At 46.1% G+C, this 15,815-nt stretch overlaps 1 protein-coding gene across 12 annotated transcripts in view; it reads right to left on the bottom strand.

Annotated features, from left to right (window-relative positions):
- The window catches only part of FBRSL1 (fibrosin like 1), a 533,264-nt gene that overhangs the window by 45,385 nt on the left and 472,064 nt on the right, over positions 1–15,815 (bottom strand). For all 12 annotated transcript variants that reach the window (XM_030501688.1, XM_030501689.1, XM_030501690.1 and 9 more), the window contains one exon: positions 12,187–12,232. In XM_030501688.1, the coding sequence (XP_030357548.1) occupies positions 12,187–12,232 (46 nt within the window). The remainder of the gene's footprint in view (positions 1–12,186; positions 12,233–15,815) is intronic.

Below are 15,815 nucleotides of genomic sequence, written 5' to 3'. Positions count from 1 at the left end.
GTCAACCCCGCCACCGCCCCCCTCCTTCCAAACCTTCCGTCTCTAATGAACCTTTGGTGTCTGTCCACAAAAAACAAACATCAATCAGGCAACAGGCTGTTCCTTTTCCCCTGTTGCTAGTCTGAAATAACAGTCATCCCCCGCTGGGCTGGGAACGCCACTTCCCTCTCCAGCACACATACGGGATAATAAGGGAGAGGCGAAGGAGGGAGGAAAACCCGCTCCAAGGTGCCAGAATACACAGTGAGCTGTGCCTTTCCGAGCCAGAGAAAACTTGGGAACACAACAGCTTTTGATTCCTCCTGCCCCACTGGGTACGTTAATTATTTAATAGTTGGCCTGTGAATTGCTGGTGGTGGTAGGAACAGGGTGGAAGGGAAATCAGGCTTTTCCCCCTCCTTGTGCTGCCAGTGTGTGTGTGCACACATGCACGTGTGTGTGCGAGGCTTCGGGCACGCCTGGGAGCCTGCTCGGAGCTGCATCCTCCCTCCATTGCTCTCACAAGACCCTCCTTGTTGGCTTGTGACCACAGTGGCTATAGACTGCATGGGACAGCATCTGGATCAAATGAGTTATGGGGCAAAGAAACGCGCCCTGTCTGCTCTCCGTTTGGAGGCCAATACTTTTCACGTATCAGGGGAAGGGCACTTCAGAGTTTATATTGGATTTCGACAGAGTTGGAAATGGAGCTGCGAATCAGAGATCAGCTTATGATTTGCAACCAGGGCTTTCTAGGTGTCTGAAGCAACACTTTGGAAGGAGCATGGGGAAAAAGAGAATGTAACTACATCTCATTTGGATGGAGAGGACTCACAGATGTTAGGAATATTTTTGATCAACAGCTTTCCTGGCACTGCTTGTGGTGGAATCCACAACCTTGACGGCTAGCTGAGTAAGAAAGTGCTGGCAAGCTCTTGTCTGCATGCAGGCAATTTGCAATGCTGCCAGTCAATATTTCAGTGAAAACAAAATTGCAGGGATCATATTAAAAGAGGAGAAAAGGGAAAATAAAACAAAACAAAAACCAGCCTTGCCTTTTAAGAGAAACTCTGATATGACCTGATGGGAAAGACTTTCCCAAATCAGAATGCACTCTTTGTTTGTTTAAAATTAACACACTGTGATGGGAGTCCTGCCGTGAGCATGCAAAGGCAAGCCTGCCAGCAGCAACAGAAGTAAGCTCAGCAAGAAGTGGCTTTACACGGGGACACCTGGGTGGCATGTTTAGTACAGGCCTGCAGGAAATGATGCAGAAAGAGGTTTATAGCTGTGTCCATTTGGTGGAGGAAATGTATGCAGCAGGCAGAGGTCTGAGCCAAAAACCTGGAGCTAGTCCTCTTCAACTGTTGGGAGGGGAGGGAAAGGGATGGGAGGAAAAGAGAGTGACAGTATTTTCAAGATCCGGGACTGGATATAGCCATGCTGGCCTATTCTTACTTTAAAACAACAGTATTCTTGGGAGAGATTGCAAGCGGTGTAGCCCAGGCAGTATTTCTCACTGGACCAGTCTTGCGATGGCTGACACAGGCTCTCCTCAGGGGCATCTAAGCTCCTGGTGCAGCTCACACCACCATTTGGAGTATCTTTAGTAGGTGTCCCTGAGTTACTGCATGGCTTGTACAAGGGGTGCTCTGCTGCTCACCACCACTGGAGTCAGGCCCTTTTCTGCCCTGGCCTCAGGACTAAGCTTGGCTGACTACGCTGCCGCCGCCAGTGGGGAGTCCTCAGACGTCTGCTTATATTGTACTGCTGGAATGACATAAAGGGTCCACAGACTGGCCTGTAATGCAAAAATATTCCAAGCCAAAAGGTACATTATGCTCAGAGAATATTTTTGTTGATCCAGTGAAAGGTATAAAATAATCTGCTCTACTTTGGTCATTAAATCGATGAGTACAGAATGTGATGGACATATTCTAGTTGTTGGTTTCAGGTTTCTAGCTCAGTTTTGAACAACGGTTCACTAATAGAAATAATGACAACGTTCATTATTGTATAAAAACATTCAGTGCTCACACCATAAATTTCTTCCTCCAGCTATTAAGCCTGTATTAAATCAGGTTGTCTCTGCAGAGCTTGCACTGTGAGCACTTCTTGCTGTGCCCAGAGAAGGCCAGCCACGTAGGAAAGCAACTGGCTGGGGACAGCTTAGCTGTTTGGAAGCCAAATCACATAGTACTGAGAAAATTAAAATGTTAGCTGCTTCATCCAACAAGGCTGGCCCTTTCCTGCCACCCAGCTTTGTGGATAGCTGCCCAGGGAGCAGGCTCTGGCTGTGCTTTCGCAGTTTAACATTCACGAGTCAATGTGGTTTGAGGTGGGTTTGCAAACTCTGGTGTGATCTTTGGCGATGCTGCCTGGCCCCACACTTCCCAAGATGTCACAGGGACTCATGGGCCTGCAGGGACAAACTCTTCTTCCATGGGTTTCACACTGTGAGACAGGGAGCGCTCAGGAGACAGCTCTGTCTCAAAACTGGATCATCAATAAGTACGGAAATACAGAACAAACTGAGCAGGCACCAGCAGCAGATACAGGTTCACAGACGTCTGCTTATTACCGAACCTCACTCCAGCTGAGACTTAAATAGCCTCCTTTATGCAAAACGGGAGAGGGAGCGGAATTGAAGGAAACTGGCAATTACACAATTTTATTTCCCTCCTAGCCCATTCGCTTTTCATCAGGTGACTCTGTGCTCATATACGAAAGGCGCTTGTGAGCGCTAAGTTAAGCACAAAGCCAGCTTGATACTTTCCTTTCACTGGGAGGAAGTCTCCGTGGGCTGTTCTGGATGCAGTGGAAAAGCACAGTGCACACATTATTTTATACAACTTTGAAAGCACCAGGAGCGCCTGAGAAATGGGGACTTCCAGGCTGCAGCATCCCTCTTTTCCACCTCTCCCAAACTCCATGGTGCTCAGAAACTCACGCCAGGGTCTAAGTTTAACCCCACACCAGGATTTATCTGTAAAGATCCATCTGCAATCTTCTTCCTCCTCACCTTTTAAAAGAAACTCTTCCTTTCTAAAACCTCCACCCAAACTCTAGTGGGTTGACTGGTGAAGAACCCACCATCTCACAGCGCTGGATGATGTACTTGGGTGCAATCAGGCTTTCCCAGCTTGGCTGCTCACCTTGCTGATATCTTTGAAGAATATTATCTCCAACAGGGAAAAAAGTTAACATCCATTTCATTGGAGAGAGATCTGGAAGTCTGACTATTCCCTTACGGATAAGCGTTAAAGAATTTATTAGTGATGAAACCAATATGTTTCTTCAGAAACTTAATAGGGTTCCATAAAAATTACTTCAATAACTTTTAAAATTTAATGGCAAACGAGAACCTTTCCACAGGCTTTTTGAACTGTCCGACAGAATCCCAGAGCAGGGATATAACTCTGCAATAAATTTTGCAGGATGGTTAAAAAAAAACTAGAGAGATTTTAATTTCCTATTACCTCCTGTAAGACTTTGCCATCAATTTAAAGCAAATAAATGAACTAAAAGCACTGCAGTCACTTTTCTGTCCCAGCGATTTACAAGAAAATATTTACTGTTTGGGAAAAACCCCAACAAACTAGAACAAGTATCCTTTTCAGAAACACAGACACACAAACACAAACACTATGCCAAGTCCTGCTCTCTTATACATAAATCCAGTGAAGTCAATGAAGTCAGTATGGCTTTACCTGGCTGAACTGAGCCCGAGAGCCTGGGCCGAGCACAGAGCAGCAGAGATGGAAGGAAAGCCTCACGCTGCGAGTCCCCAGGCAGCCCGGCAGCAACATTAACAGGCTCCATGGGGAACTGTGTTCAGCCCTTGTTAGCAGGAAGGATGGTCAGTGAAGCACAGAGGTGAGAGCAGTGGCAAGCACATGCGTGCTAGGCTTGAGCAGTTATTAAAGGAGAAAACGGCAGGAACCCTGTGGGCTTAAAGCAAGCCCCAGCCCTGGCCTCCCTCCTCCCCTCCCATGGGACAAGATCAGAGAGCTACACCACTTAAAGCAGTGATTTCAAATGGAGCTAATATATTAAAACAAAACAAAAAAACCCATAGCACGAACTACTACCGCTTGCCATACAGGCTGATTGGGACAGCAGGGTCCTGCTCATCAGCCACATCCCTGTCCCAGGAGGAAGGCCTTGGTCTATGTGGGGACAGCAAGAGGAGAGGGAGAAGCAGCAAGATGCTGACAGCATCCTCTTTTCCTTAAGTCTCCGCTGCTGGATGCTGGGGCCTCGCTGGGACTTACAGACCCTGCCAGCATTGCACACAAAAGAGTAACCAGATCCATTTGCAACTAAACAGCACGCCCTGGTCCCATTGATCACTCCCACTGATTGCCCAGAAGGAAACACAAGCCAACCTGGGGTCAGATCCAGCTTTCCCCAGCACCAGCCTCCTTACCCCCCACTGCCTTGTCAAATTACTTGTCGATTGTCAGGCTGCCCTGTTTTATGCTGGTGACCTGCACCGAGCGTGGGGTTACAATGTCCCCAGGAGTCCCTAATGGGCTATTACACAGCACAGGATAGCTGCCCATCGGTAACCTGTCAACAGCTTCACCGAGACACAAACACAGAGCGCGGGGTGGACAGTGGCACGGAAAGGAGCATCAGAGAGCTTAAAAACCCCACCAGTGCACACACGGTGCACACCTCCAGCACAGGTCAAGGGGGGCTGCAGACGAGGAGGACTCTACATTGTGAGCAGCAAGCCTGATTTAAATGGGGATGTGGTGGCCACGGCATGCTCAGACCTGTAGCAGAGGTCCAGACACCTCCCCTCACTCCACAGCATCAGTCCATATGAAGAGGAAATCAGGTTTACACCCAGCATTTAATTTTCTAAGAAACTGAAGATTACAAAATCTTACATGAATAAAACATGTCTCGGAGGGATTTTAAAAGCAGAATCGAGAAGACCCGATAGCTTTGCGGGGGTTGCAACTGCTGCTGTTAACATCAGCATCCGACAGCATCCTTCTGGTGCTGAGATACAACCTGTACCAGCATCCTGCAATCAGGAACAGCAGCTGGAAACAGCACTAAGGCTTAGCTTTTGCTACTCAGGAAGACAGATAAGCAAACTATAAACAAGGAGTAAAAAGATGGTATCTTTCAAATATCCTTTAAAAGTCCAGGCAATATAAACTACTACATGCATTTGGAAGGAATTTCCTTTTTCTTCCTGATTTACCATTTGATGGTCCTTTTATCTACTTTCACATGAACCAAGAAAAGCTAGAATGTGCCTCCTCCATCAATATGAGTTTATGCTGGCCCATTTGGGATATATATTATTTGGCTTTTAGAGTTTATTTTAAATAAAAAGTATAATTAAAGAAAATAAACCACCCACTTCATAACATTTATACAACGAAGACTTTATTTATTTTATTTACGTTTTGGTGGGCAAGGCACAGCATGCAGTTAGCTTGCCGTGACACTTAACAAAGCCGCATTTGAAATTGAAAATCTTGAAGGAAATGAACAAATTCTGTGGAGGAAGGGCAGCTGAGCAAAGAGACTTCTTACGTTACCATAGGTAATTGTGCATATATATGTTTCTGCGTGCCTCTCTCTACTCCAAAAGCATAGCCAGGACTTGGATGATTTAAATCAAAAAAGCAATCTCAGTCTGTAATTCTCAACTAAATAATTAAACACATTTTATCTCCTACAGTATTGCTTCTATTCATTCTAATCCCACTGACAGGAATGCAGCAACACACCCCACATCCTTAAAATAACAAAACAAACACAAGATACCAACCAGAAGGCCTGGAAATGTTTATAATTCAACTTTTCAACTCTCTTGGCTGCAGCCTGAAGCTACAAAGAAAGCTCTATGCTGGCTCATTTGGAGGAGACAAACCCGGAGATAGCTGTGCAAACTGCTCAGCAAATGGTGCAAGAAATCCTGCCCACTTGCAGGAGGCAGCTCTCGCTCTGGGAGTCATACAACTCTGTGCTGAAATTAATGAGTTAGCCACTTCTGCAGCCTGAGTTTTACGAAGGTAACGGGACAGTGTGGTTAAGGTGAATGGTCTCTCCTACTTGTCCATCATATTTTCACAGACATCTGCTATGGATAGGGAACTACTAATAAATACATGTAACGTAGCTAACAGTGGAGACAAAGAGTACACTGCCATTCCCAAAGGAAATGCTGAGAGCTTTCCAGAGCCTGCAAAATCAGAAACTGCAAGAAGACTGAGAGACTGTACCGAGAGCACTATTTTCTGTGTTTGGTTTTGTTTTGAAATACGGCTAACTGGCTGTGACTTGAGTGATTATCTCGGTTACCCACACTGTTTGAAAATCAAAGTCCTCCTCCTTCTCAGGCCGCTGTATAATTACATATCTGCATATTCAAGAAAGCTAATGTTCTAATGCAGGCAGTGACAAAATTAAATAGAACTTTTCAAAAAGAGGATGCCAGGATGGGTGCACACGCTGGATTCAGCAGTAGTTCAAGATATCAAGTACTGCCAACCCCCCAAGCCCTTACAGATCACAAACCATCTTCAAAAGGAGGTTAAAAACGAAGTATTTGGGCTTCTTTTTGACTGCCTCTGGCTTTGAGGCACAGAAAAATCAGAGTTCCAGGCTCTTCTCTGTAGCCAGGAAGACTAAAGTCTTGCGTAAAGAATGAAACTAAAGCACAGATTTCTGTACAACCCTCCAAGGGCCCGGGTTTCATGAAAACACAGAACATTGTAAGGTTGCGATAAAATCACAAGAGATGCAACACGGGGAGTAGAGCAGCTGCAGAGCATCCTCAGCACCGCATAAATCATAGCAAAGTGGTTGCTAGCTAAATAAATACATTACTTATTTTATTTATTATTACAGATGCTGCTGTGGAAGATTTTGCACACCTTTAATTATGGTAGACTCTTGTCCAAAGATTCAGCTGTAAATTATCATCTCCTCAAGGTCACTGACTGTGCAGGTAATCACACAAAAGATGGTGACCTCGCTGAAATGTAACCAGAACCTGGGGATAAAACATCAAGAGACAGGATGCACCTCTGCTTTTCCTGCATCTCAAACCCCACTGTGGACCCCACACAAGAAAACTAGGCAAATTTATGGTATCTCTGCTGACCTCCATTTATGTAAAACACAGCTAATTGCCTCACTGCGTGCTGTGAGACTTGTTTGCTCTGTGTCTAAGCAGACCTTCTTGTGATGGAAAGCCCTACATCCTGCATGCTAAGGTAGAGGCCCTGAAGGAGAGGTGGACTTGATTACAGGAGATGCTGTCTCAGCCCAGACAGGGAGTCTCCGACCCTGACAACTGCAGAGAGGGCCAGGGGAACAGACCAAAGCACGTGAGCAGCACAGCGAGCACAGGAGACACTGGGCTCTTGATTCTCCCGTCAGTGCTGAGCAACCATTAAGCTGTGCTGCTGCAAACCTGTGCCAAGCACGTTACTTGGCGCTCAGCAGCATTCAGGTTGTTTTCTGCTTCACCAGGCACTCCGAGGTTCCTCCTGGAGAGCTGACTTGCTGCCCTCCCATCCTGCTCCTGCCCTGCTGCCCCTTCTTTTCCTCTCTCACCCCATCTCACAGTAATAACCATCAGTTTTTAACAGCATGTCCTACACTGAAGGTTTTGTAGTTCTACCTTTAAAATGATTTAGTTTGACAGTTTAGTGCTGAATTAAAAAAAAAGGAGAAAAAATGAAAAAGGAAGAGAAGAAGCAGAGAGAAAAAGGAGAGACAGTCCCCTTAAGGCAACAACATTATGGAGCAGTGATCTCAGAGGAACAAGGGTTCTTCTCTGGTTCAGATGCGCTTGTCAGAGCTCAGTATCGTCTCTGAACAAGAAATCTCCCTTGCTGGCCCAAGGCACAGTTTTGTGGTCAAGAGGACAGAAAATAAAGGGAGGGAACTTCAAAGAACCATAAGCTGCATCAGCCTGCTGGGGCGGGTGGCTGTGGCACATCCCATGGCTGACAATTACGACCTGCACGCCGAGAAAGCTTGCCTCCCTCTTGTCAGAGGGATAAGACACAGGCTGTGAGCTGTAGAGCTTTGAGGATGTGTACAGTTCATGATGAAAGATAGCACTTCAAAGCCCTCTGCCTAGAAACCCAGGGAGAAGTGAGAGCAGAGGGTAAGCAATCTTTTTTTCCTGGGGGGTGCGTATGTGGGGGAAGGATAAGACTTATTTTCACTGTCATTTATTACTGCCATGAAAATGAAGCCTTGCACTGTTTATGGAATCTCTCATTAAAAGGATCTCTTGATAAATCGCTTGATAAACATTCATTAATTAAGTCTCTCAGCGCACTTGGCTGACAAGCATTAGCCTTCATTTTGCAGGAGGGGGAAATCGAGGCATGGAGCTCAGTGAGCCCCCAGCCAGCCTGGGGCAGAGCTGGGTCCCAGCCAGTCACTCCATGCCACCAGACAGATGGATTACACTGCTCCCTCCGTGTCCAGCTTGATTTTGATCCAAAGATAGGAGCAATGTACTTGGCTCCAACAAACTTCAAAGCCGTTGTCCCCCTGCTGCCACCCAGTGTCCCCCAGGGCCGCAGGGCAGGCTGTGTAGGTCTGACTCCTCCATGGGCACCTTGGCTGATGCCATGGGGGGCTCCTGGACACCCTCTCACCCATGGCCTGCCTGGGGTTATGAATGGAGAAGACAACTTAGCAGCTGCCCATCCTCTACTTACTCCTTGTCAGGGCCCTTTAATGACCAACATTAAAGCCATTTGCGAGACATATACTGTAAGATGCTCATTTCACCCTAACCTCACCAGTGGCCGTGGGTTCAAACGCTGGCAACACAGTAGGTCTCCTGGGTTACAGCTGCAAGGTTATTGTGGTAGAAAAGCCACCCCGTCTCCCACTTTCCCCTGGCATACAGCAGATCTGGAACAAGGAGAGGTGGGAGAAAACTCACCCGCCTCCAGCCAGACCCATCAGTGAAGCCCAATGCTGAAGGGAGCCAGCAGTGAGAATGCAACACTCAAGTCCTTAAAACACAAACCATCCTGCCCCACACACACTTGAAAATCTCATCACAGCAGGCAGGCGGAGGTCCTCCCAGTGACACGGGGGTGAACGTCCCTCTCACCTCCTCAGACCCACAACACATCTGCCCTCCTATCAATCACCGTCACTCCTCCTGCCTCATCCACCCACTGGGAGACAGAGGCACGGATTTAGCTTTTGCCTGCACCTCCCCGGCATGGCACTTGCCCTTCAGAAAAAGCAAAGGACTGGCTGGGAGATCCCTGTGAGAAAGGAGCTGCATGAGAGAGCAAACAGACCTTTATTATTTGTTTATTGATTTATTCTCCAGGAGGATGTAATACTCGGCCCTCGGCACCAAATGCCCTTGTAACTCTGTGCTGCAGCGACAAGTTGGCTCAACAAACGCTTTTCTGTGCCAGAAAACAAAGACCTGTCAGCAGAGCAGATCAGGGATTCTCTGCTTTTACTTTTAATTATTATTTCCTTACACAGAGGATTTAATCTCCTCTTCTCCTGGAAGCTCGAAGTGCCCCATTCAGCCTGTTTCACAGCTGTGACTACCGAGGTCACCCCGGGTCAGGACACCTCTCTCTCTCACATAATAGCGACTGGTCCCCAAAGTGGACATCTACGCCATGCATCTGTTGTTGCAGATGAACTGGAGTCAAAAGGAGGAGCACCAGCACTGTCGTGGCCCCGGCAGCAAGGGGGCAAAGACAAACGTTACCCACAGAGCCCCACACAAAGGACGCTGCTCCTCAGGCCTTTTGTGAAATACGGTCAAAGGTTACGTTTTACAGCTGTTCCAGCCTCAAATAAGCGAAACTCGTCTATCTTAATACTTAACTGCATCGCTAAGCTGCTGATAAACTAAGACAGCATAAAACAAATACGCGGGGCTAAACGCATCCCCAGGGAAAGTTTGTGGGAACAGGAGGAGTTGCACCAGACAATGAATCCACTTCACTGTGTTTTAAAAGCCTGGTTACCTTCAATAAAAGCTGTAGCATGGATGCTGCAGATTTGCTAGTTAATATCTCTCCAAAAAGGCTGCAAGTGTTTACAAAAGAAGGGCACAGAGCAAATGCCCACGGGAGGAGACGAGCACGTGCCGCACCATGCGTGTGCCCATCAGGAAACCATGCTGAGCTAATCCCCTCCCCGTGCAGCCACCACGGCTCCAGCCCTGCAGAACACGGCCTTAAATCAACGCTCTTATCTCACAAAAGGAATTTAAGCACAACGCTTTGAAAGTCACTTTCTCTTGGCCATATGGCATCACCGAGCCTGGTCGTGTCGGAGCGGCGTTCATTTGCATGTGTGAGAGACAAATCTGGCTCTTGCGTTGCGGGAGTGGTAACAGGGCGAGGGGTAGAATTTAGCACTGTTTGGGTTTCTGCACAAAATCTCACCAAAGCAAATTTCTCTCACCTCCCAACACAAGTGCCAAATGCTGAGGTAGCCCCAGCAGAGCTTGCCTGCAACCGCAGCCCATGCTGACCAGCAAGGCTCCACCAGTACAGGGCCAGGGCAAAAGAGAAGTCCGAGACAGAAACCATGATCTGAACCCAAAGCTGGCAATGTCTACACCCACAGTACACCAAACAGGAATACGTTTAAGCTACAGGGATATAAACAGCAGTGAACACAAACTTTAAGACAGCAAATTCACAGGCATTCACACATTTAACTTCCTGATAGGGAGGTATTTTGAAAACTCATGTTGCTGAGCTGCTCCATGATATGAAGGGGTGGGGGATCTCAGGCTTCAGCACAAGGAGGAGCCAACAAAGCTGCTAACGCTTCAGCATAAGCCTCTCCGGCAGATCTCTGTGCCATGCATTTATGCAGGATGGCAAGATTTTTGTTTTGCTGAGGCAGTGCCGTATGGGCAATCTGGTTTGCCTTATCAGCGAGCCAAGGCTGAGGGAAGAGAAATGCTCTTCCCCACCATTTGTTTAAACTTCCCTCCTTCCCCCAGATAAAGCTGCATACTTTCGTAAAAATATCTGCAAATGTAATAACATAATGGGCTTGTCATCGGTTTCCACATTTGGCATTGAAAATCTGCAAAGCTTGGAAAGAAAGAGAATTCCTAATACTTACTGCTGCTACAGATCCCTGCTATAAACTGGGCCTGGATCCAGGTGATGGAGCACACAACCACCAAAATGCCTTTCCATCTCTAGCACCTACTCCTACAGAACTGCAAACTACTCCTTCCTTGGCCCTCTTGAAACAACGTAAGAAGGTTATTTCATCACTTCTTATTAATGGGCCTCATCTCTCCTCTTTGGGGTATTTGCATGTCCTTAGTATTCGTTATTGCTCTGAACTGATTTTATTCTGCAGCTCAATCCTGGAAACACTGCAGAACAGCCACAGGACCTGGCAATGCATTCAGAGCCACACCACCAACCTCCTCGCATCATAAAGAGGAACCATTCCCAGTGCAATGCTTTCCATCATGTACCACACTGCCCTCTCCAAGGCTGTTTCTTCGGTATTTTTGCCCAGCGAGATTATCCTGGGAACACATGAAACTAGAATAGCCCTGTTTTACAGCTGTACCGAGCCCTCAAAGGAGGGCTGGGTGTATTTAGAGATCTGTCACTGCACCTCCCCGGGGAATGTGAAATGGCACAGTCTCTTAGCAACACCCAGCATGTGTCACAGGTAACTCTCAATTAATAGGAATAGTGGGAGCTGTGAGCTGAGACCCTGCAACGCGCTGAGCACCTTCCACCGCGCTCTGGAGAACTGAGATGTAGAGACACAGACGCTCTGTGTGCACTGGCAGCTCTGTGAGGGATGTGCAAGCCCTTGTAAGGATAATGCAGATAACATTGAAATATTGATTTGTTTAAAAGAAATGAGGATTTGATTGTATTAGAGGGAAAAGCGTATCCCCTACAGTAAAGGCTGACTTCTCCTTTGTCAGTAATCCCTCTCTCGAAGACATTTGTTACAAATCTCACTGGTAGGGAAGCAGTCCCACCCCACACTGAGACAATGCAGCTCTAAATTTTAACTTAATCATCACAAGGCTGTAAAGCTGATCTTTATGACAACGTGTGTGGCACAATCAAAGGCGCTGGCAAAACCGATGTCCTGCTATTCGCACGATACGGATTTACAACTCAAATCTCTTGCTCTAAGATAAGGAAAGCATTTCTCCAGATCACTTACCTTTATTTGCTGCAGGGGAGAACAGCTTCTCAGAGCCTACAGAAGCCTGAAAAAGAAAGAGAAGAAGAGGGTGAGCAATACTAAAGGAGACTTCAGGAAGGCTTGCTCACAAAAACACAGCTCATAAAACAAGTCGGTTATCTGTAGACCTGCAATTACATATTGCACCTGGAGGGTGCAATGTTGTGCCATTAAAGGATAAGCATGCATCCTAAGAAGATGAAAGCAAAGCAGATACAAGTACTGTCCTGATCTCACCCAACTATATCCTCCTGTCTCGTTTATTTAGGCAGCCATGCAGTGCACAGCTATTTTATCCATGATTCCTCATATAAAAACAAAACCAGTGAAACTGCTATCAAGCTGAGGAAAAAAAAAAAAACAAAAAACAACAACAAAAACCATTTCAAAGCCTCTCTTGTTGAAAATAAGCTCTTTTTTTGCTGAACATGCAAAATGTAATTTGTGTATTGGGAACACAAGTTGCAACTGAACACATCCGTATGAAAGAGGGTGTTATTTAACATTATGCCAAATGATAGGTACGTGCTGCTATGCACTTAGTGGAGTATGAAATAAAATGACTTCCTCTTGGAAGAAGCCCGTCTCCTTGCAAACTGGGTTGCACCATGCTGTTTGAACGCCACAGCAGTGTATTTGTGCTCCTCACAGCTCTGGGAAATAGTTAAAGAAATCCAATTAACCTGAACCTTGTAAACAGCTTCATGATAATCAGGGTCACTGGGTTACAGACAAGATGATAACGACAGACAGGGAAAAAAGTCCATTCATCGTAAATAAAGCTTTTATGAGTTAATTTGATGGCTTCCTCCCTCTCACCCCCTGATATGAAACAGTCAACCTATTTCAGCATAAGCTTTTCCTCCTCACTATCTGATAAAATAGCAAGTAGCCTCTCCGGAATCAAGGCTGGTCTGAGAGCAAAGAGCATGATCAACATTACCACCATCTACGAGATAGCTGAAAATACCATCAATGTTTTGGCACTGCTGCACGAGTAAAATGGGGTGAAGTACAAAGCTGAAGAGCAAAAGATACTGAAAGTGAAAAAAGTCTTTCTCCCCTGGCTCTGCTTTAAAAACAATGAATTAATTCAACACATGGCTGAACTGAGATGATTTTCTTTTTGATTTTACTGATTTTATTCTAAGGTGCCTTGGGAGATTTGCATGAAAAAGAGCACTATGAATTGCACTACATTGTTAAATATTTTAAATGACGACTCAGAAGGAAAAAAACCAAATAGTAAAATGCAAGAAGATCTGCATGAGATACAGTAAGGAGCAAAAAAGAGCGATCTATTAATGTTACTTCTAAGGAAAGTGGCACTGCAAGCACTGAATGTCTTACTTAACACAAATGCATAAAAAAGAGGGAAAACAACATGAAAAATAGGTTGAGGTTGAGACACATAAAGAAATTCTGAATCATGTCCACGACAAAGCTGCATGTGTAGCTGTGGCATGTATGATCGTTACACAGCTCAGCAAAAGGATCCTGAAATCTTAGGGAAAATCAGTTACCTGCACGATCCCTTCACTGCATGGATTAAAGAGAGGAAGAACCAGGATTAAACAAGGTTTTGCCTAGGCTGGTTTGCAAAGAAAGTGTAACAGTGTCGCACAGCAACAACAGTGGTACATAAAACGTCTGACAGCCAACTCTGAATTTACAACCCATTGTTAAGAGATTTTTCACTTATAATCACCACAAAGTCACCACGGATGCAGAACGCATCTGCAGGCTCCAGGAACTCACCCATACTAAGAGCCCACACAAAGCCAGGACCTAGCCTCAGAGCACTCCATAAGCACTAGGACACGTGGCAGGTGGATAAATAAGATTCCCCCATTTTACAGGCAATGAAACTCTGGTGTGGCTCGCACTAAAGCCCAAGCAGTAAATCGGCAGCTGAGGCACAAATCCTAACTGCTGGGTGTGCAGCCCACGAGAGGAGCCTGTTCTCCGGCTGCAGAACTCGCCGGGAGAAGCTCCATGTGTGCCTGGTCTGGAAAGTTGGGTCCTGCCCACATGGCTTTATGGCAACCACCACCTTCTGTGTAATTCAGCACTGAGGATCTATCTAATATAGATTGGCACCGTTTAATCACTAAAGGTCTCAGTGCTACAGGTCCAGACTATATAAAAACAATGTTTAAGGAAGTCAAGCAAGAAAATACACTTTTAAGAGAAAGTAAAACACATGGATTATTGCTCAGTCTTCTGATATCACTACGTGGCACCACCTTCAACAATCAGTCAATATTTGCAGAGCAGCCTTTTCAGCATCACAGCCACAGTTTACAGACACAAACCTTCACACCTAGAGTTTACAGCAACTTTTGCTCTCACTTCTGGTGACTCCTAGCTCCAGATCTGAGCAGTTTTTGGCATGAGCACCATTCTGAAACAGTGAATGCCTGTTATTAGGATATTCTGCGAGCTGCTGTAAAGGCAGGAGGGAAGCTGGGGGAGGAAGAGCCTGAATACATCATTCAATTCCATCAGCCACCCTTTAAAGGAAGCATACAATAAAACCTATGTGTCTGAGGGAGCCCACTAATGAGTGAAAAAATCCAGCAAACCAACGCATCTGCTAAAACAAGGCCCCTCCCAATTTTTCTGCTGTTTCAAGCAAATCATTTGCATATGTTTAAGAAGGGATTTAAATAAAAAGGAATTTTCCCTTGTGAGCAAACCCAGGCGTTTGGAGTCCTTTATGTGAAGGGTTCAAGTCATCCCAGGAAATCACACTTTTGATTACAAAATGAAATGAGGAATTTCCCTTTCCCCCCCTCTCATTGCCTCCTGCCTGTTTCCATCTGAAGGACCACCTCAGGGACAATGGCAGCTGGAGCAGCTCCGTGCACCCCTCAAGTCTTTCACTGCCCCCCCAGATTCCTTTTTGTTACTGCATCAGGCAGAGAGACATCCCCAGTATGAAGCTCATACAAAAGCCACCTCCAGTCTTCCTTGTACTCTGGCTGCTCATCTCGCTCCCCACGGAGCACCACCGTAGAGCCCAAGGCAGGCCTGTGTTCATAAAGCTGCCGCCTGCAAAGTCCCAGCCTCAGTAACGACCTTTGCATTTTAAACATATCTAACATCTGTCCCCACAGTGAAACACACACAAATGATTTCAGAGAGCAGCAGTTTCTGAGGTAGACTCATGTTGCTGTAACTTTTAAGACCCAGCACTCCGTTGACACGCGAAGATCTGCACCAAGCCTTGCAGGTCCCCGTTTGTGGTTTATTCAAAGTGAGCAATTCTCTGTCCCATTTTGATTTTCTTTCTTTTCTACACCAGATCTAAAAGGGAAAATGTCTCCACCCAGTTCTGTGACGGTTTGAAACCAGGCTGAATACACTGCAGAGAAAACTCATTTCTACTCTTTTCTGCCCTATGAAGAGCAGAGGAGCGGTAGGTGCTTCAGTCCCTCATCCTTTCTCCCCTTACACATATAAACAGTGACTCAATTTTCATCACTAAAAGCTCAGCAAAGGCGGCTTTTTCCTCAAAATACCAGGTGGTAACCACAAAGGATGTAGCACACCCTCTTCTCTGAAGGGGAACGCTGAGGTATAATGAAGTCCATGCCTCATTCATC

This window comes from Strigops habroptila, chromosome 11, assembly GCF_004027225.2.
Source record: "Strigops habroptila isolate Jane chromosome 11, bStrHab1.2.pri, whole genome shotgun sequence".
Lineage (NCBI taxonomy): Eukaryota > Metazoa > Chordata > Aves > Psittaciformes > Psittacidae > Strigops > Strigops habroptila.
Note: the sequence above shows the minus strand (reverse complement) of the source record. Positions and strands in the feature narration are given on the sequence as shown.